General features: G+C 39.0%; 2 protein-coding genes across 11 annotated transcripts in view; one reads left to right on the plus strand and one right to left on the minus strand.

The window, feature by feature from the left end:
* Positions 1-22,909, plus strand: part of ptprua (protein tyrosine phosphatase receptor type Ua) — a 480,983-nt gene that overhangs the window by 129,956 nt on the left and 328,118 nt on the right. The window lies entirely within an intron of this gene.
* LOC311299838 (uncharacterized protein) lies at positions 123-14,774 on the minus strand. 2 transcript variants are annotated; one of them, XM_084423711.1, is made up of 9 exons: positions 12,436-12,540; positions 11,899-12,092; positions 10,207-10,323; positions 10,061-10,096; positions 6,638-7,315; positions 6,383-6,555; positions 6,226-6,290; positions 1,102-1,196; positions 123-512 (listed from the first exon to the last, which is right to left on the minus strand). In XM_084423711.1, the coding sequence occupies exons 2-9, from the start codon at positions 12,086-12,088 to the stop codon at positions 364-366; spliced, it is 1,503 nt and encodes a 500-aa protein (XP_084279837.1). In that variant the 5' UTR covers positions 12,089-12,092; positions 12,436-12,540; the 3' UTR covers positions 123-363. The 2 variants fall into 2 exon arrangements, with proteins under 2 accessions (XP_084279837.1, XP_084279836.1); XM_084423710.1 differs by lacking the exons at positions 123-512; positions 1,102-1,196; positions 6,226-6,290; ... (2 more) ...; positions 10,061-10,096; positions 10,207-10,323 and having other exon boundaries at positions 11,987-12,092; positions 12,436-14,774.

The following is a 22,909-nucleotide window of genomic DNA, read 5'->3' on the forward strand; positions in this document are numbered from 1 at the left end:
TTTGACATTCATTTGATTTGCATTTTTTTATTGATTTAACACATTGATGTCCTATTCTAGACCACAAGAATAATGACAAAACAGTATTAAATGCAAGACGTGTTTTATTAAATCCACTGGTTTATATCAGAATTTTATATATAAATTTTAATCTGATATAAATCTTAATTGATGAACAATTGCATTACATTTTGTGTCATCACGACAACATTTTACATATTACAGGTTTTTACATCAAAGCTCTCAAGACCTTTAAAAACAAAGAGCAAGTTAAATTAAAATAAAACCAGTTTTGTCATTTGTTTCGTAGATAAACAAATTAATGAACAGAAACATTGTAGATAAACAATAGGTGCATTCTACTTATTCAGAGTCTGAACAGACCTCAACGGCCGATTTCCCCTTTTGCCGTCCCATACCCCCATATCTATCAGGAGCAGACCGGAGATAGCTGCCCATGTATTTCTTTATTTCGGCCTCTGACGCAGAAGGTTTCGATTGCTGTACAGCACCTTAATGAATATAAAGCCACAATTAGCACTCATTTTAAGACATTAAAATACAGCATACATTTTTCAGCAAGCATCACTTGTACATGTACTGTAAATCCACAAAGTAATTAACTTTTTAAATAAGCATGGATAACCATCTAGTGGCTCAGTGATCCTCCTCACCATTCTTTTTAAGTGAGCTGCAACAGCAGAAAAACTGAAAAACTGAATCCAATTTTTCAACGTCCAACTTTTCGTTTTTCGTATGAAAAATTAAACTGATGATAAGTGCTACCCATCTTAACTAAAGGTGGCATAGGTATAACAATTCACACATTTAAAACCTGTGCTTTTAATATTGTCTGAAAATTTGTAGATAAACAACTGCATATTTTGAGTTTATGCATGAGAGTGCCCTCTGGCTTTTGGATGTGGCAGCATTTGACCGTAATTTATTGAGAAACTGAGCATAATAATTGCACAATTAATTGTTACACCCCTACAGTATTGCCACTGTGCATCTGTGATGGCTAAAAGTTTGCCGCACAATGGGTAACACTGGATAGATACAACAGTACATCATCTAATCATAAAAAAAGTAATGTAGTACCTATTATAACACGGCATAGCCGTGTTTTTCCAAAGGCCTTCTTCACCCCTGAGCCGTCCATGTTCATTGTTGCCATTAATCTGTTGGTAAGAACTCTGACAAAAGAAAAAAGACAACCAAGTAATATCAGTAATCATTAATTGTTAAGATTATTGAACAATACAACTAAGTGACCAGAACAGCTGAGCCTTCAAGCAGAAAAGGAATGTCTTACAGTTTTTCACCATCACTTGGTGCATTTCCTGAATCATCATCAACATTTCTACAACAATAGTGCACTGCTCAGATTAGTATTATCTACGGACTTCGTCTGATTTACAAATTATACCCCCACATCTGATTTTTTTGTGTGGTGCATTCGCACAAAATTTAGAATTATAATGGGTTCTAATGATTTTACATTTATATTTACATTTAGTCATTTAGCAAATGCTTTTATCCAAAACACAAAGAGTTCAGGAAGCAATAAGCGATATGTCATACAGGAGAAATAATACAGTAGGTGCTAATACAAAGTTACTGGTTTTAAGAAAAGCTAGACCACTACATGTTGAGAGAAAGAGAAAGGGTTAGTGTGTTTTGCTGTCAAGTATTCATTTTGAATGTTGTGAGAGATGTGGTTGACCGGACAGAAGAATGTTCCACCATGGAAGGAGTTATCGCTTTGAACTATCAATATGTATCTTGCATTAAACACTTTGATGGAATATAATTGTAAATAGTTTGCAGAAAATAACTGGTGTTACGCCGCCTTCACACTGGCAGTTGAAATCAGCTCCGTAAAACGCAATACACCCCCGGCGGATGTCGTACTACACCGTTGAAAAGCGTCGGAAGCGAGTAGAACAAAAATGACGGAGAGATTAGAACGCTTTACTGCCAGTGTGAAGGCGGCGTTAGGGATTTAAATACATTTGTAAAGAATGTTTACATAATTATAAATTAATGTTGATAATTTCTATGTCTAAAGACGTTTCCATTTTAAACGCCAAATATAGGCAAATCCATGGACAACTAACAGGCATTAGGACGAACGTAAAGAGGCCGCTTGAGTCAGCACAAGTCAGCAAAATTTCTGATGATTTATTGGCATGAAGTTTCGTGCACAATGACAAACAGGAGTGCAACATTCTCCAAAAACAATAAGCAGAGTGGATTGCCATAACATCAATGAGAAATATCACTGCAGTCTTCAACATGGCTGTGTTTACCATTAGAAATGTCAAACAAATTTCGCCTATGTAGGCGACTGTAGACCGTAGCCCGAATCTGTATCTGTGTGTATGAGACTGAATACTGGCAGAATTCACATTTTTGTAGTAAAAAGAGACACATTATGCAGAAGTATAATTTACTGTTATGTGTGTTTGTCAGAGCATGACGAAAAATTAGGTATAAGATTTAGAATTATAATAAGAAATTGTTACCGTAAAATATATTTTTACCGTAAAATAAAATTACTCATTCCGTGAAATAGATTTTTGTCATTTCCGCCCACCCTGAGGCTGAAAGCGATCTATTGGTGCTCTTCCACTGCATTGTACGGCTCGGTTCACTTTAGCTCGGTTGCTTTTCCACTGCACTAGTCACAGGATTTGAAGAAATAAACAACGTCACCAAAGAAGAGTGTTTTTGGTTGCCAGGGCATGACAACCCTGCACAGATTTCCAAAGAACCCAGCATTAAGGGACCAGTGGATGGAGTTTGTTTTCCCAGAGCTTCAACGGAGTTGTGCAAGTGTTCTTGTTTATTCCCTGAATTTCGACGATGATTATTTTATAAACAGTTTGCAAATCGTCTAGCAGTTAATGCTTAAGGATGGAGCAGTCCCAACGATAAAGGTTCACGGTCGTGCATTTGAAACCGCAGGTGGTGAGTAAAACTGCTTCAAATGACTGTGTGTTGTTAGCTATCGGCGCCTAAGCACCGCCCACACGGCACGCCTCCAGCTGCTCGTTTTTTTTCCGGAAAGACTCGGTACAGCCTATCTTTCTTTTATAAATATAATAAAACTAAAGACTTTTTGGAGATATGAAGGATGCAATACTACTCTATAGGATTGTAAAAAGTTCAACCAGGCGCTCAGGTAGAGTAAGAGTCTGTGATAGGTGCTCTTGGGGTAGGGGAACAAATCCAAAGTAAAACAAGTCCCAGGCACTCAAAAAAAATCCAAGGAGGAGAAGGAAAAAAGTTAAAAAGCCTTTATTAATAGTGGCTTAAACCATTAAAAATGCCAACATGTTTCGACCAACATGGTCTTCTTCAGGGCAAATTCAAATTCACTACTCTATAGGTACTGAAGATTGACATGAGATTGACTGAAACTGAGTGTTTCACCCCCCCTTTAACACACACAGTACTGTCCCCCTTTACTTAACATATACACATAAATTGTTATTTAGTGTTTTTATCACATCAAAAGAGATAAACAGACAAATGTTTCATAATAGCAGAGGGCTGCACGATATTGAAGAAAAATGAGATATGCGATAACTCATTAAATAATGCGATATTCAATATGCGATACGATAATGCTTAAAGTGTGTCAAATTAACTTCAATTATCTTTATCTAAATGATCTTAACTTAATTATCAAATTAACTTAAACACTGCTTAGTTTTCACTGCATGAATTAAATATACTGATTCTTATTAAAGCTACAAAAGTTAGCCTATTCAGCCAAAAGCAGTGAGTGATTTTCTTTGTCTTTTTGTTCATGACCCCAGTTATTGCAAGCCGTTGCGATATGCAATTATGCATTTTGTAATATATACATTTGCAATATTTCGATATACTGTATTGTGCAGCCCTAATATTTAAGCCAATCACAAGTGTTATTCTTCAAAATGTATCACTAAGTATATGTGATGCAATCTGGTAAATTGTATTGCATAGGGCCATACTAAACATTACAGTAACAGTATACTACTTATGACACTGACTGATTTCGGTTCAGCAATCAACGACTGTTGTTACTGGGCTAACGTTTGCAGGTTAATTTGCACGTTACAGTTCTGTAATTTTGGCAATGTTCACTGCATATTCCACAAATGAACGTGACATAACGGACATGCAATACTTACATTACATTATCACACCAAGTACTCTCAGTCACTAATGGCCCTTTCAGATAGGACGCGGACCACGCTGCGCTATGAAATGAAACCGATATATTTCAATGACTTGTGCCGCACGACTCGGACCAAAGCGGAGCTCAACGAGCTTGCGCGCACGCCGCGGTCAAAGTTTAAAATAGTTCAACTGTTGCCGCTGCGTGGCCAATAAAAACGGTGCATCCAAACAACCGCAGAAATCAAAATGAAAACTCCGCCTACTTTTGCTCTGGCCAGCGTAACGCAAATCAATCTGTATCTGATTCTGAAGGGCTACATTTTTTTTCTCCATTTAATAAAGAACTATTTCATCAGAAAGATATTTCTTGTGAAAGAAATACAGTTACAAATTCAAGCATTTTATCCAAAATTCAAGCACTTTTCAAACCTTGAAAACACATCAAAATTCAAGCACTTTCAAGGATTTCAAGCACCCGTACGAACCCTGTGGTATGAGCCACCACAGGCATTTAATATAAAACACAAAATGAAAATAAAGTAGCATTTTGGGGTTAATATGGAAACGACAGTTACCATGGTGAATACACCAAGAACTGTTAATGAAACATGGAAACTGCTACTGGTGAATAGAATAAAAATCATCCCTGCATGCAAATCTTTCTCATCTCAGCTAACACACGACGTACCAGTAACGTGATTTATTGGTATTTTACTTTTATTCCGTGACTTACTAATTTACAACGTAATGACGTTGCATGCTCGTAGTTTCTTTTGCACTTTATATACAGTGAAGTGATACACAGCACGCGCCGCCGCATTTGCCCGTGTAATTGAAGAGTGACATGACATAACGGCTGACATGAAAGTCCGTTTTTCTGAGGTTAAAGACTTATTATTTCAGCGTACACTTACGTCACTGCCTGGTAGTTCCTATTGTGCAGGGTTTTCTGAAGTAGTTGTGATTCGCCTCTCAGTCGCCTAACATAACATGCTCTAAATGCACGCATAGTGGATTTTCTTTTGTAAATGCGGCTTTGAACGATTATGTAATCGTGACATCCGTAATCGTAATCGCGATTAGAAATTCGATTAATTATGCAGCCCTAAAAGCGTTTACTCTTAAACACAAAAGGCATGTCCACTTTAATAAAAAATAATATTTATTAAACAAACCAGATGAAGAGCAGAAACGAAATAAAGTGCATAACTGAAAAATAAAGCATAGGCTCAAAGCTAATACAAACAGTGGGCACAGCGCAACTGTGCGTTAGGCTCCAAAAAATATTAAATAAAAATAAAGTGACTCAAAACAGACGGGGCAACCTAACGCAGACAAGTTACCTTACCATTTTTAGTTGATATGACATGTTTGTCGTCGAGCTGTGATGTGCAAAGTGTTGATTGCAAAATTTTCATTCGACTTTTTTTACTTTTTTTATTTAAAAGAAAAATGCTGCCACATTGTCGATGTCTTTGTTGACATGGTAGAAGAGGACTGACTGTGAATGAAACACACTCACAATTAAATAAATAATATTCAGCATTAATCAGCAAACCTTCTAGTAGCCTACTTTCTTCAATCGGTCTCTCTTCTCCAGTGGGTTAGGCTAATCCAAAAGAAGTGAAAACAAGAGGGGTGTCCTAAAGACAGACTGTTAACTGTGAAACAGGGGTGCTCTGAAAACACCCCCATTTGCAATTAGTGCTTTCCTCCTGAAAACGAACGCGGAACTTTTGAAATGAACACAGCAAAACTGATGAAATGAATGCAGCAAAAAATTGACCAATCAGAATTTTGGTCCCAATTTAAAGCAAGCCTAAGCAAGCCGTACCGTACCGTGAAACGTTTTGGCACACTGCTATTTTACTTAGTTTTAGTCTATTTTGCGATTGAAACTTGTTGTCCGGCTGCATTGAGTCCATATAAGCAGATCCGGGCTTGTGGACACCGAATCCTGTTATTTAAACATGCCATCTGGCTCTTCTGCGTGTCTGAGTGAATGAACTCATGAGTCATCTGAGAAATGCACCAAAGCATGGTATCATTTACCTTTTCATCATATTTTTTACACAGTCCTCAAGGTCTGCACCCCCAATCCTGACTAACCGAGACACCTGAAAAGATTTTGGAATTTTTATTTTTTTCACCATCAGAAACACAGAAAAAAAAAACAGTATTAGTATTGGCCTGGCACAGTTATACTGACCATCACATTCCTCTTTTCTTCAACGGCCAGTTGCCCTTCCAGATTTTTTAGCTCACGCCTGCTGTTCATTTTCTCAAGGTGGAACTGAGACTCTGGGGGCTCACGGTTTTGGCCCACCTCTGACAGCTTTGCCCGAATATCAGAAAGAAGATAAAGGACCCGCCTTTGGAATTCTGAAAGTCAAATTGGAATGAAAAATATGTCCCATTTGCAAAAAATACCACTTTCAGTAAGAATATGAGGTGGTATACTTACTTCCATTATCTAATGGGAATAGCTCTCCACCCTCTCTGTGCTGGTTCCCCCTAGCTGGTCTTTGGGAGCACTCATAAGAAGAGCTGGAGCGCTGGTGTGGAGAGCTGTCCCGTGGGCGTGAAGAGCTGTGGCGTGGAGTGCGGGACCACTGGCGTGGGGTGCTGCGAGTCGGAGATTTGGACCAGTGGCGTGGAGTGCTGTGAGTCGGAGATTTGGACCGGTGGCGTGGAGTGCGTGACCGCTGGCGTGGAGTGCTGTGAGTCGGAGATTTGGACCGGTGGCGTGGAGTGCGGGACCGCTGGCGTGGAGTGCTGTGAGTCGGAGATTTGGACCGGTGGCGTGGAGTGCGGGACCGCTGGCGTGGGGTGCTGTGAGTCGGAGATTTGGACCGGTGGCGTGGAGTGCGGGACCGCTGGCATGGGGTGCCTTGAGTCAGAGATTTGGACCGGTGGCATGGAGTGTGGGACCTCTCGCGTGAAGTGCTGTGGTGCGGAGTGTGGGACTGTTGGCGTACAGTGCTGTGGCTGGGAGTGTGGGACCACTGGCGTAGAGAGCGAGAACTTTGGAGCAGAGAGTCATGGAGTGGACTCCTGGACCTTGATTTATAATCATTTTCTTCTGATCCTAATACCTGGCTAGAAATTTCTCGAATCCTTGGTGGTTTTGGAAAGGACAGACCTGAGGGAGGAAAGACAACCAAATGTAACAATAAGATGAAGGATTGGCAGCAAATATATACACCGTTTTGGATCTGGATATATATATATATATATATATATATATATATATATATATATATATATATATATATATATATATATATGAAGAGTTCAGATGCAAAAGCCTCTAAGTGCCATCTGAAATTTTCCTCTAGAATAATAATTTTTATAAAGCTTGTATGTTTAAGTTAAGTAATTTCACTTAAATGACAAATAATAGGTCATTTGCATTGCCATTTAAGTGACATTATTGAACTTAATTATATGAGCTTGATAAAAATGATCATTTTAGAAGAAAATTTCAGATGGCACTTAGAGGCTTTTGCATCTGAACTCTTCATATATATATATATATATATACAGTGAGGAAAATAAGTATTTGAACACCCTGCTATTTTGCAAGTTCTCCCACTTAGAAATCATGGAGGGGTCTGAAATTGTCATCGTAGGTGCATGTCCACTGAAAAATCAAAAAAAAAAAAATCCAGAATCACAATGTATGATTTTTTAACTATTTATTTGTATGATACAGCTGCAAATAAGTATTTGAACACCTGTCTATCAGCTAGAATTCTGACCCTCAAAGACATGTTAGTCTGCCTTTAAAATGTCCACCTCCACTCCATTTATTATCCTAAACTAGATGCACCTGTTTGAGGTCGTTAGCTGCATAAAGACACCTGTCCACCCGCCAAGACCAAAGAGCTGTCCAAAGACACTAGAGACAAAATTGTACACCTCCACAAGGCTGGAAAGGGCTACAGGGAAATTGCCAAGCAGCTTGGTGAAAAAAGGTCCACTGTTGGAGCAATCATTAGAAAATGGAAGAAGCTAAACATGACTGTCAATCTCCCTCGGACTGGGGCTCCATGCAAGATCTCACCTCGTGGGGTCTCAATGATCCTAAGAAAGGTGAGAAATCAGCCCAGAACTACACGGGAGGAGCTGGTCAATGACCTGAAAAGAGCTGGGACCACCGTTTCCAAGGTTACTGTTGGTAATACACTAAGACGTCATGGTTTGAAATCATGCATGGCACGGAAGGTTCCCCTGCTTAAACCAGCACATGTCAAGGCCCGTCTTAAGTTTGCCAATGACCATTTGGATGATCCAGAGGAGTCATGGGAGAAAGTCATGTGGTCAGATGAGACCAAAATAGAACTTTTTGGTCATAATTCCAACTAAACGTGTTTGGAGGAAGAAGAATGATGAGTACCATCCCAAGAACACCATCCCTACTGTGAAGCATGGGGGTGGTAGCATCATGCTTTGGGGGTGTTTTTCCTGCACATGGGACAGGGCGACTGCACTGTATTCAGGAGAGGATGACCGGGACATTGTATTGTGAGATTTTGGGGAACAACCTCCTTCCCTCAGTTAGAGCATTGAAGATGGGTCGAGGCTGGGTCTTCCAACATGACAATGACCCGAAGCACACAGCCAGGATAACCAAGGAGTGGCTCTGTAAGAAGCATATCAAGGTTCTGGCGTGGCCTAGCCAGTCTCCAGACCGAAACCCAATAGAGAATCTTTGGAGGGAGCTCAAACTCCGTGTTTCTCAGCGACAGCCCAGAAACCTGACTGATCTAGAGAAGATCTGTGTGGAGGAGTGGGCCAAAATCCCTCCTGCAGTGTGTGCAAACCTGGTGAAAAACTACAGGAAACGTTTGACCTCTGTAATTGCAAACAAAGGCTACGGTACCAAATATTAACATTGATTTTCGCAGGTGTTCAAATACTTATTTGCAGCTGTATCATACAAATAAATAGTTAAAAAAATCATACATTGTGATTTCTGGATTTTTTTTTTTAGATTATGTCTCTCACAGTAGACATGCACCTACAATGACAATTTCAGACCCCTCCATGATTTCTAAGTGGGAGAACTTGCAAAATAGCAGGGTGTTCAAATACTTATTTTCCTCACTGTATATACACATACAGTATAGGTATTAGGGCTGGGCAATGTGACAATGTTATCGTATATCGCAGAAGTCTTGCAAATATCCCGATGCCGATTAAAACAAACAGATAGCAGACAATAATTAATAATAATGGAAAATATGCCTTATAACATTATCATGCGATGTAGGCTTTAGTGTGAACGTTATGTTGTTCATATGCCCAGGCAGTCAGTAACAGTGGCAGAATTCAGGAAACGCTGTTTTGTTGAATATGTGCTGCTGTTTTCTGCCGGTTGCCACAGAGATAGACCAAGAAAAAGACGAGCTGCATCGGCAAAGCAAAATCTTACGCTCGCGGGGCTGTACCGGTGTTCAAATTGTCCTACCCTGTCAGATTTTCCTACCGCAGGGCAACATTTATTATAATCTGAAATTAAACACTTAAACAATGTTTTGTGTTATGGCAACCATGGTATAAGAGGAATAATTGACTCCTGTCCATTCAATTATACTTAAAATGCACACTCGATGTGCGTCGTGGCAGCATTACCTCGAGTGTGCATTATATGAGTATAATTGAACGGCTTGTCATCAATTATTCCTTACTTATACCATGGTCTCTCTGAATACTCTATTCTAATTGGCTGGAAGAAGTGCACCAGCTTCCAGCGAGTCTACATTGACTTGCATTGTAGTTTCCTTTTCTACAATGGAGGTCAATGTAGACTCGCTGTTACCGGAAGCTGCTGATTTGAGTTTGTAACTTTTGAAATATGAATATTTTTGTTCCAAAAACCCACCAATCCGCTTCGTCCGGCTTTCATCCTCATTCTCATCTGTGTAAGAGGAGAAACAACAGTATAATTACCATACATAGCATCACAACATATATTATGCTCCAGCACCAGAAACTAGGGCCCTGTCAAAATGAGCAAGTATTCTGTACCTAAAATAAACCCTGGGTATATTTTTTTCTTTGATACCCTCTTGACAGGACCACATTCTTCCTCACTGAGCTCTGCAGTACTTGTTTGGTCGAATGCTTCACACACTTCCTGATTATCTGAAGTAAATAGAAAACAAACAAGCTTTTAATACCTTCATTGTAGGGATCGACCGATATGGATTTTTTAGTGCCGATGCCGATACCGATTTTTTTTTCATCAGCCTTAGCCGATGACCGATACGGGTTGCCGATTTTCTTGGGCCGATATTTGGAGCCGATACTGCTTTTGCTCACTCAGTTTACATCATAAAAATGACACGTATATAATATATAATGATAACAACTGTTACAAGTCTCAATTAAGAAAGGAACATTTATTGAACTTAAAAAAAAACAATATTTGACAAATATTAAAAACATGTGAGTTAGAACAGAAAAAAAAGTTCAGTGCTGAAAATACTGAAAATACATATTTAAGCATAATTCAAATTCTGAAAATAAATTCTGAAAATAAATATTTAAGCATAATAAAATAATTTGACTGGAACATGTTATTCTGTGTAGTTGCCTGATCTATGTAATCGTGATCTCCATTTTAAACAAAACAAAAACGATTTTAAACCAAATAGATTCTAAGTTTATTATGAATTAGGGATCGCGTCTAAAACGTGTGGAAAGCACGGCCGCGCCGCTTCTACAAGCGCTTGCGTCTGTTGTTGCTATGCAAACATGAACTGCTCTCTCCATGATGACGAGGAAGTAAGGATTAATTTATTTCCAGCCCTTTACGACTACATATATTTATGGAGATGAGAAATAAAAACCCGCCCTGTCCAGCCGAGCTTTCGACGTTGTCATGGAAAGGTCAGTTGTTTTTTGTCACATGACCTGCGTGCGCTTGCGGCATTCTGAAAAGTTTAGATGTTTTCATCTCACCACGGCATAGGAGCGCCTGGACAAACCGTTTATACTGTCTATGGGACAAACCGTTTATATACTGTCTATGGAACAAACGAGTGCGCTGCATCGCGTGCGTGTCACAACCGCGTCGCTTCTTTTACGAGCACACGTCCAAACCTCAGCCAGGTGGTCGCTGAATAAAACTCCCACAAATATCACGGAATCACAGAACAACGTCGGCATTATTTAATCCTATGACCAGTGTTTGTAACAGCTGCCATATGCATATGGATAGCCTCAAACTTAGCTATTTGCAGCTCCCTAAATACAATGACAAGCAGTTTTATAGATGAGGCATTCGCGTTTTCCATTTGGACCTACAAACTTGCTTAGCTATAGTTGCACGCACATATAGAGCAACGTGTTTCCACTTTCAAAGTGTATTTCAGCTAAGTCAAACAGTTAAAAAGATGCTTTGAAATTTTAAAACTAACCGCTGTCTTGAAGAGGTTTCCAGCACTCTGCTAGTGTGGGAGGGGCAGTGCATGGGCTGCACGTGAACTGCAGCGTCTCCAGCAACACAGAGCTGCCTGCAGACGCCTGTCTGTAATTAATGCCAGGAAAAAAACTATCGGCGAACGCAGCAGCCGCGTATCGGCCGATGCCGATACACGTCAAACCCGCAAATATCGGCCCGATTTATCGGCCGACCGATATATCTGTCGATCACTACTTCATTGATTTGATTAGTAGATAAAACAATTTCGCTTTTAAAAATGGATGTTAACTCACTTGACTTGAATTTGATTTTCAGCAGTGGAAACATTTTCCAGCTATTTGTTGGCGTTCGCATCTCTTTAGCTGCTTTAGTTACATTAGCCCCTGGTGGCCAGTGTACCATGTTGTCCTTCACCCAAACCTCTGGGATGACTCCCTCCTCCTCTCCATTTGGCTCTTTCCAAACCGCCCTGACCCACATCATGTACCTATACAAAAATCAAAACAAATCAGTAGTAAATGAGACAGTAGTATATTACATTGCATTATCCTATACATTTATACATAGGTATGTGCAATCCCCTGAGATCGAACCCACAACCTTTCATTGTTAATGCAATGCTCTTACCACTAAGCTACAGGAAAGCTATATTATTGCAGTTGTAACAACTGGTCAGCTTAATCATTCTCTGAAGATGCTGCATGCAATCTATATAAGGGCAGCATTTTCCCCTCCACTTTCAGAACAAGCATCATATACAACCTCCACAACCTCACAAAGATAATGGAAGAGCAGTTAAAAACATTAGTTGATACCAGTGATATACTTACAATTCAGTTACGTTCTATTTCATGCAACATGGGGAACAAAATAAATCCTGTGTCAGCTTCACCAGGGTTGGCTGGCAGACAGACAACTTTACGAATCAACTGCTGTTTGCTGATCAGTCGACGTGTAGTTCTACTGATATCTCTAACACGGACGATGTTGAGCAGTTTAGAATCACAAGGATCAGTGAAGAAACTCTCTGTGTTGCATTGACGTAGCACATCGCAAACCAAGGTGCCGCCTTCATGCATTTCCTTCACAAAGACATAGTCCTTGTTCTGAAGGATGAAACAACAATCTCTTGGCCTTGTGGATATGCGAGTAAAGCTCTCTTTGGTAAAAGGCCTAGATTTTGTAGAATTTTCTAGTTCTGCTAGACGCTTGGCAACTTGGGCTATAGGATTGCGAGATTGTCTGACCATTTTCTTTAGAGTCTGCAGGTAGTTCTCAAATGGAAAGCATGAAATCCCATTCAGTGAACAGTTGAAGTGTTCCACATCATCTGGTAAGTGAATTAGTGAATGAACATTGTATACAGCGAAGGTGTTTCCATATATAGCCTCACACTTTTTCACATAGTACATGAGTAGCTCTCTGGCATAGTCTAAGTGTTCCTTACGGTCTGCATCATCCGAAATCAACAGGACTGACACCGCAACCATCAAGGAAAGAAAGTGTTTGTATACAGCATGTGAAACCACTTTTCTTAGAACCACTGGTCCAGTATAAAGGAGAAACTGTCTAAGTTCCGTAGCCTTCCATCTGTCCAATTCCAGTAAAGTCCTAGGTTGCCGTGCAAACTCACTAGGTAGTTCTCCATTCAATGCCTTTAGTTTATCTGAAATGTCACTCCTTTGCTGAAATGACAGTCTGCATGTGTGGGGTCCTCTCTGCATGTAGTGAAGCATTCTCCTAACTACACCCAAACACACCAAGTGCATGTAGTCCAATGCAAATGGCCGAACACATGGAATTCCAGCTAGTGTCAGTGGGGATTTCTCAATTTGATGGTCTTTGTAGGCAAGTCTACTGAAATCTGCTTCAGACCTTGCAACAACACCAGGCGATGTAGCACCAAGAACAACTCGTCCCACATAGGTGCCTTTAACTGTGCAGCGCTCACATCCGAAGTAGCTATTGTGATTCTTAATGCATTTCAGGAATGATCGAGCTGGTGCATCACAAACAAAGGCTTTTACAGTCACTTGCAGTGCTTTCTCTCCATGGACTATGCCATCTTGCATAAGTTGCTGCAACTCCTGTAGAAAATCAGAGAGGTAATCTTTAACTGGGCTGGGTTTTGCTTTTCCACAAAAGAGTGCCACAATGAAGGGTGCAAAATCATGGAAACTGCACAGGATTGGCCACATTTGCAGACTTGATGATTTAAATAATGGAATGCCATCAATGTTAAAGCACAGATCTATTCGGTCTTCATGGAAAACAGGATTCTGGGATAAAACCTTTAGAACTCCTGATGCAATACCAAAGTAGGCATATTGTCCACCACACAGATCAACTACTTCCACTCTTTTAGGGGTTTTCAGCAGGGTTCTGGCATCCTTGGGGAGGCGATGTCCTTGGCGCCTTAGAATATCTAGTAGTTCATTTAGTCCAGATCGCTTGCATTTGTTGGTAGCTGCCCATGCTGCAATTTCCTCTCCCAGATCAGGAGCAGTTTCCTCTGCAGAATCATCACACAAATAGTCAGCAACCTCAGAGTCAGTGTCAGAAGACAGCACTAATGCATCAGAGTCATAATCTGAAATGTTGCCATCGGCTGAAGGTGGCAAAGAGTCAGTTTCATCCTCACTGAACCGAGCCCTCAGTAACCCATCTGCATCACTGCTATTTGAATCATCATCTGCAAGAGACAGCACTTCAGCATGACGTTTCCTCCAGTTTCTGTGGTATGCCATTATTTAGCATCACAAGTAGCTGCAAAATAAGAGGAGTCCATATGGATCTCTAAAACATTTACATATATTTACAAAGATGTTGTGGAATAATGACAATGCATGGGCCTTTGTTATATTTTTAAGCATTAAAACAAATGATCATGCATTTCAGCAGTAAGGAATACCATCATTAATTAACAGACAAACAAATAATAAATAAAATCTATACTGAACTTTTTGCTTCAACCTTTAACTTCCTTGTTAGTATTTAAATACGTTAGTTGTATTATCCATCTATAGACACTTAAACGATAAATTAAATTTAGCATATAGAGGTGCTAAAAATAAATATTTTTACGATGCATCGCAATGCAGACATGGACACTTCAGCAGTAATAGACCATAATCGATTATAGCCTACTGCTGGTTTTCTGATGGCATTCATCGATATATTGCTGTTGTTTTTTGGTGTTTACAAAAAAATAATTTACATTAAAAAAAATCCGAACGACTGCCTATGTACAGGGTTTTTCCTACATTGAAAATTTTTGGGCGGCCGCCAAAACGATTTTTTGTCCCGCCAAAGCCTTATTTGATCAGTAATTGGGTTTTGTGAGTGAAGCAGGCTACTGACGGAGTGATGGAGAGAACGATCACAGCACCCCACCCCCGCGCGCGCACTCTCCGTCTTCAGTTCTGTCTTTGCTCTCTCCCTCGCATCAAAATCAACTGATCCTAAAGGTCGGAAGACCGAATCCATGTTTCACGTGGTGCATTCGGAGAATATTTTTGCTGAATTAGCGCTGGGTGTGAATTGCAGTCAAAAAAAGTTGCCTTATCTTCTCTTACAGCTTGTGACAAGCATTCCGCACATGCAGCTGACATAACTTTAAATAAACGCAAAAAAAAATAAAAATCTATCCAGTTTGAAGTGGTTTTTTAGGGGTGTGCGATATGACGATTTTTGATCGTGGATGATTAAAATGTCTCCACGATCTGCTTTTGAAGAAATATCGTAGAATCGTGCATTATATCTGTTCTGGCGCCTCCCAACATACTAAACAACGCGCCATATGTTCACATAAATGTTAACGCAGCGGAACGGGACACTGCAGTTCATAACTTGCATGTGCTTTAATGCCTTGTCGGTTAAACATTTAATTCGTGTGCTGATGCGCTGTTCTGACGTGTGCTGTGAAGCTCACATGCACTAAAAGCCTGTCTACCAGCGCCTGGAAACTGGACTAAGTTATCTTTCGAGTCTTATTGTGCTTATACTGTTAAATACACACAAGGTTTATATAAACAAAGTCGGTTATGTCTAAAGTGAAAGCAAACTTGAGAAAATTGAGAGAAAATCTGCTTGTCAAATGCGTGTATATTAGACGCGTCGCGCACAACTCTTAAAGAGACAGTAGTTATAGTAAACACGCTTGCCGCTTGTCCTTAAATGGATAGTTCACCCAAAAATAAAAATGATCTCATCATTAATGCACTCTAATGTTGTTCCAATCCTCTATTAATTTCCTTCTAATATTTTTCTAATATTAATATTTTGAAGAATGTGGCTATCCAAACAGTAGCTGATCCCCATTGACTTTCATAGGAGATACTATGGAAGTCACTGGGGTACATCAACTGTTTGGTTACCCACAATCTTCCAAATAACTTTTATTTTCAACAGAAGAAAGAAACTTATTCGAGTTTAAAACAACTTGAGAGAGTAAATTATGATAATTAGAATTTTTAGGAGAACTATCCCTAATAAGACAACAAAATGCAAAGAGAAAATCACTCACTGCTCTTCACTGATAACTTTAGCTTTAATGAGTATCAATGTATAATTTATACAGTGAAGTCTATGTTTTGTTTTATTTTCATATTTGTTCATTTAATTACTTTCTTTTCTTTAAGAAAAAAAATCACAAACTGTTTCTTTGTATTTATTTTAAATTTAACATTTATTGTCAATATTGGGCTTGCGGATCATGTGGGTACTAGAGTACTCTTTGCTGTGTGTGGATGACCATGTCGGTCAGCCACCACCGAAGACCAATTTTGACCCAGGAAAAACCCTGATGTAGCTCTGCCCTGTCTATGTAAGTCAAGAGCGGGACTCATGCATTACTTTGGTACATGTATCAATATCAAATATCAATATGTAATTAGTCACATAAAATAATATAAGATCTGTGGCAGCGCATTGTGAAATCGAATCGAATACATGAGAATCGTAATCGTATTTATGTATTTGGTGAGGGGAAAGATGTGGAACTCGGTCCATTGTTACACCAAACAGCACATAGGCTATAGGCTGATCACATTGGATCAGTGTTTTATGTGTTTTTATTTTGGTGATAACTGTCTGTGCTGTTTAGCTTGTTGCGTTTTATGGAAAATAACAGTAGACATTACCTAATGAGGCGGAGGTGGTGTCATCCTGATCTTGACTTAGGCCAACCGTACCTTTAAGTGCCTTAACCAAAGTGACTTCAACTTATTATTATTTCTAATAAAATTAGATGAAAATGACTATTATTAAGTTATAAGTTATATAAAACATTACTTATTCAACCAAACAGGATTTTTTTTTATTTTTTTTTTATTTATTTATTTTTATCAAATAACGCTTTTTATCATCTTCAACTAACTTTTCAGCCCACAATGGCCAACTGAATTAACCAGTCTTACTAAATGATCAAAACTCATTCACATCTTGCATTCTCTGTGGTTCATTTTAAATGATTCAATGATCTCTTATATTCCCTATAGTGACTGAAAAGTTCAATAGCTTAAATGAAGCGGTTCAAATGAGTCATTCGTGTGCAAGTCGTTGTTCTGAACGCAATGTGTACTGGCGAACTCGTTGTGTACAGTATACGACGATTCAACGATCCAACTGCACTGATAAAGACATAACAATGATGTACGTCATGTTAATTTCGCATATAGTGGACACAATTTTGAACTATAATTGGTTATGTTGCGTTTTGTCGAATCGCATCGGTAAAGAGATTCAAATGTTAGGGCATTTTTATTAGTACGAACAAAAATTGTAAAACTAACATTACTCGTGACATTTCAAAAAAGACATTTCAAAAAAACAATAGTTACCTGCTTAATGGATCTAACTCTGTTAAATTACCTCAGAATCCTTCACAGTAACGTACATTAACTGGCGGGAAATTTCAATTCACCAAAAAGAACAAAATACTCATTGCAACGTCACATATTTAATCAAAACACAATCTTCTAAGTTTTCAAAGTTACTCAATTATGTTTTATTTAATGAGATGTTTATTACTCACCTGATAAAAGCGCCAACCTTGTCGAGTTGCTTCGACTTGACTTCACCGCACAGCGCGCACTGCCACTAGCCTCTGTGTTGTACGCAAGACGTGATGACGTGCATTTCAACGGTCATCAAAGTCGTAAATCCTCCAATTTTTTTTTTTTTTTTTTTTCCCGTGTATACATGTATAACATTATGTCATACTAGGTTTGCATCAAATTGCACACAAAAATAAATTAATTAATTGTAGTCCATTCTTCAGCTGCAGAAAAACCCGATCGAGAATGTGAAAAAGGCGCCATCTACAGGTGGTATTAGGAATAGAGAATATGAATGGGCATTGTATGGACAGGAACAATATGACCTGTTCACTATGAAAAATTTAATGAAAAAAGTCAATTTTCCATAAATTAACATGTAGTTGTAACTTGTAATACTGTATATACTTGGTATTACAATTTCATTATCAATTATGGCAAATGTGTTTTAATTTTAAACTATATTAAAAAATAAGGATATACACATACTTTATGTGGGGTTACAGCAAAAATGCTGCATATTTTTTTTTTTTTTTAATTAAGCAAATCAGTATATTTTTTGTAAAATATAATACTATTCACCTCTTTCATTATCAGTAATTTACATAGGCCTACATGTTTATTTATAAATAGTTTTTTGTTGTTGTTGTTTATATGTTTTTAACCACAGAAGTTACAGAAGTCCACTTTCATGCAGAAATCAAACAACATATGATTCAAAACATGTGCCGAATGGATGCATTTTGCAGTATACAGAAATTTTTTTGCTATTTACATTGATATCAATGTGATGTCAATATGACGTCAACTGAACGCCTATAACACGACGTTGATTTGACGTCAACTCAATGTCAAACATGTTGGCCCATATACTTACATAATCAATTTCAGTATGGGATAAACCTAATATTTTCACCAATTAACCACTGGGAGGACTTGATGTATAACCTGACTTTGAAATTATGTTTTGCAGCATCTTGATCAAATTTTGTCTAATATTTGACGTCAAATTGACATCAATGTGCCCGCTGGGTTTGCAGTTGTTATATGTTAAATATTTCATTGTGGATGTGTTATATTGGCTGGAATTATAAAAGTGTATACAATTGAAAGGATATCTTTGCTTGGTGCATTTGGAAACAAAGCTGGTCTATTTCTAATGTAATCCCGTGAATCTCTAATGATTATACTGTGTGTGTGTTGTAAAAAAACTTAGATTAAACACACTCGTAACAGACACACCCCAAAGCGGAGACGTTACAGCGTTTCCAGCGGCACTGAGCGGAATTTTGCCGCTGTAGTGGAAACGCACCGTAAGGCCCCGATCACACCTAATGCGTTTTTTGCAGTGAGAGGCGCCTGTTTTCAATTGGTTTCCTATGGCAGCGAGCGTTCTGCGCGCTGTTTATGCGCCTGCTGCGCCTCGCGTTTTACCGCCCGCTGCGCCTCGCGTTTTTGAAGTTGAAAAAAAAGCAACTCCGAGCGGAAAAAGCGCCCGACGTCATCGCGTTTTTTCAATGGTTGCCTAGCAACATAAAAAACGCAGCGCACTGCTCGTTCTGTGTGATGGTAAAAGCTGTGCACCTCGCGTTTTCGAACCTGAAAAACGCGTTAGGTGTGATCGGGGCCTAACTCTGCTTGTCATCATAGAAACAGATAATCAGATTGTGATGTTTATTCCCGCTTCAGTAATATGCTGAATATTATTCAGCATATAACTGAGATGAATATGCCTTCCTTTCGACACACAGCTCCACTGCCCAACCGTCTCGCAAGTGTTGATAGGCTATTACTCGTGAGGTGTAACCAATCAGACAGCGCCGTGGGCGGGACATTGAGCAACAGAGAGGCTGCGGCAGCTATATCAGAGCCAGCCAAAGTAGCGCATTTTAAAATAAAATTGACTTTAATCAAACTACGGATCCATGATAAGTTTTGTGATCCGTCTCGCCACTAGTGTAGTAGCACTGATCACTTTGAGGGGGGGATAAAAATAATTAAGCAGAGGCAGGGATACATTGACCAGAAAGGGGGAAATCCCACGCATCCCCCCCGCAAATCGCACCCTGGTTAAGTTTAATAAAACTCAAACAGTCAGAATATTAGGCTACATTTTACCACAAAAAAAAAAAAAATAGCACATGCAGAAACTAAGAAATTGTCCAATAAAGAGATTTATTTTGTTAGGGAAAAATTACAAATGTTTGAATGTTCTACCTCAGATTTGTGAAATGTTCACCTGTTTGGCAAGTGTTTGTCCTGATATGTTCTGACAATAAAGAGTAGTTTAAAACCACAGTTAACGCTCTGGTTTCTACAACTTTCACTTAGGAGCAAAAATCTGCCTTTAAACTTGAAAGAAATAAAGATTTGACTTTTATCGTGGTAATTATCGATATCGACTGATATAAAAAAAATTATCGTGATCTTTTTTTTTTTACCATATCGCCCAGCCCTAATGCCGACGTTGTTCCGTGATTCCGTGATATTTGTGGGAGTTTTATTCAGCGACCACCTGGCTGAGGTTTGGACGTGTGCTCATAAAAGAAGCGACGCGGTTGCGACACGCATGCGATGCAGCGCGCTCGTTTGTCCAGGCGCTCCTATGACGTGGTGAGATGAAAACATCTAAACTTTTCAGAATGCCGCAAGCGCATGCAGGTCATGTGAAAAAACACACCTGACCTTTCCATGACAACAAAGCTCGGCCGAACAGCTGATCATAGCTGGACAGGGCGGGTTTTTATTTCTCATCTCCATAAATATATTATGTAGTCGTAAAGGGCTAGAAATAAATCCTTACTTCCTCGTCATCATGGAGAGCGCAGTTCATGGTTGCATAGCAACGACAGACGCCACGGGAGCGCAAGCGCTTGTAGAAAGGAGAAAGCGGCGCGGCCGTGCTTTCCACACGTTTTAGACGCGATATGTGAACAGTCCCTACTTCATAATAAACTGAGAATCTATTTGGTTTAAAATCGTTTTTGTTTTGTTTAAAATGGAGGAAAAGCCATTTTCTTAGGAAAGCCATTTGCTCTACAAGAGATTAAGTTAACTGCACTAAAATTTAGGCCTAAGCATTAAATGACTAGGTTGTAAATAGTTGGTTACTTTTAAAATGAAGTATAGTACAGTTTGCACTTTATTATGCTGCTTGCTTGTTGCTACTGTGTGCAATATTGTAATTATTTTATTTATGCTTAAATATTTATTTTCAGAATTTATTTTCAGAATTTGAATTATGCTTAAATATTTATTTTAAATAACTTAAATAACTTTTTTTTTTTTACTTGTTCTACCTCACATGTTTTTAATATTTGTCAAATATTGTTTTTTTAAGTTCAATAAATGTTCCTTTTTTAAATTGAGACTTGTAACATTTGTTATCATCATTGTGTCATTTTTATGATGTAAATTGAGTGAGCAAAAGCAGTATCGGCTCCAAATATCGGCCCAAGAAAATCGGCAGCCCGTATCGGTCATCGGCTAAGGCTGATGAAAAAAAATCTGTATCGGTCGATCCCTAAATTGCTAAATTGAACAAGCACAACATTCAGCATTCAATCAAATATTCTTAAAGATTAATTATAATTAATAATGTTACTTCAACATATTGTTATTTCAACATAATATGTGTGTGAGCAACAAGCAAGATGTGCATTTGTAAATTCGGTGACAGCGTGTGTTACGAGTTTCAAATGGTGTAAGTGACCGCGGCGCGCCGGCGACTCCATGTAATGATTATGTTGTCTGCTATATTGCTTTTTATGTATTAAATCCAGGCAATTGGTTGATGAAAAATGTATTAAAATTAAGATACAATTTATACTAAACGAAATTCACTTTAAAGAAAAGCTTTCTTCAAAACAAAACTTAAAGGGATAGTTCACCCAAAAATGAAAATTCTGTCATCATTTACTCACCCTCAAGTTGTTCCAAACCTGTATGAGTTTCTTTGTTCTGCTGAACACAAAGGAAGATATTTGGAAGAATGTTTGTGACCAAACAGATCTCGGTCCCCATTGACTACCATAGTATATTTTTTTCCTACTATGGTAGTCAATGGGGACCGAGATCTGTTGATTACAAACGTTCTTCCAAATATCTTCCTTTGTGTTCAGCAGAACAAAGAAACTCATACAGGTTTGGAACAACTTGAGGGTGAGTAAATGATGACAGAATTTTCATTTTTGGGTGAACTATCCCTTTAACAAACTTGAAACTATGTGCTTATTTAATGGCTAAAACACTACAGACTCTTTTTTGTACAAATTGCAGCACATTCATTTAATTCTGAATTTTGCACATGTAAGTTGAAAGGCACTTGTTTGTGCATAGTAAAACATATCTAACATTTATCAAGTTCATAATTGTGCGTGCATTCATTAATTATTATCTTAATGAATAGGCCTAATGCGACAAGGAAGAAGCATGTAAACTGCGTTGTTTGTTTATTCAGAAATAGTTGAATGGATCAGAAAAGTAACAAAAGAGGATATTGAGGCCTGAGGCTGACTACTATAATTTCTGTCATGGCAAGACTGCTTCATGTGTCTGTTCATCGTCGAAGTCCCCCGTTTTTTTGGGCGAGCAGCGTGCCTCATTTAATGCACGAGACAAAGCCAACATATATGTTGTCACTCCCCACGACTAGTTTAAAATGTTTCCATACCTCCGATTTTCCTCCAAACTTGCTCAAAGTTAATTCTCCTGTTTTAATTTTTTTCTTTGCTTCTTCAAGCTCCATGTCGCACTTAGAATAGCAACTTAGAATAGCAACAGAATAGTACAGCACGCACAGCAGGTGTGATGCGTCACGCGTGCGAGACTGCGAGTGCGAGTGGACGAGACGCTGCGCATGACACGTGACATGCTTTATCAAGGGCCGGACCCGACCCGAGGACAGTGGCGGGAAATTTCGGCTCGGGTCGGGTCGGGTCGAGTCCGGGCTCGGGCTCGGGCAGAGAATTTAAGCTCTAATTTACAGCATCTGGTAGGGTCAAACAGGGTAACTATACAAACCTTTGCATAACTTTCTGTGCTAGCATATAACACAAGTTCTACCAGAAAGACTCGGGAGGTAAAATGACGTAACAAAGCATACATTTATTAACAGCCCAGCAAGCAAGTTTATAAAGTTCTTTGGCATAGGCCCCGCCCGTAGCTCGTAATCCGAGGGTAACGGAATCTGTATTTCCTGCCTGAAGACGAAGGCAGGGGCGCAGCCGACCCCCTGGGAGGTGGTTGG

Source organism: Rutilus rutilus, assembly GCF_951802725.1.
Source record: "Rutilus rutilus genome assembly, chromosome: 11".
NCBI lineage: Eukaryota > Metazoa > Chordata > Actinopteri > Cypriniformes > Leuciscidae > Rutilus > Rutilus rutilus.

Bases quoted from the DNA above. Each gene is read 5' to 3' on its own strand.
- LOC311299838 (XM_084423710.1), bottom strand. From the start codon at position 14,352: ATGGCATACCACAGAAACTGGAGGAAACGTCATGCTGAAGTGCTGTCT.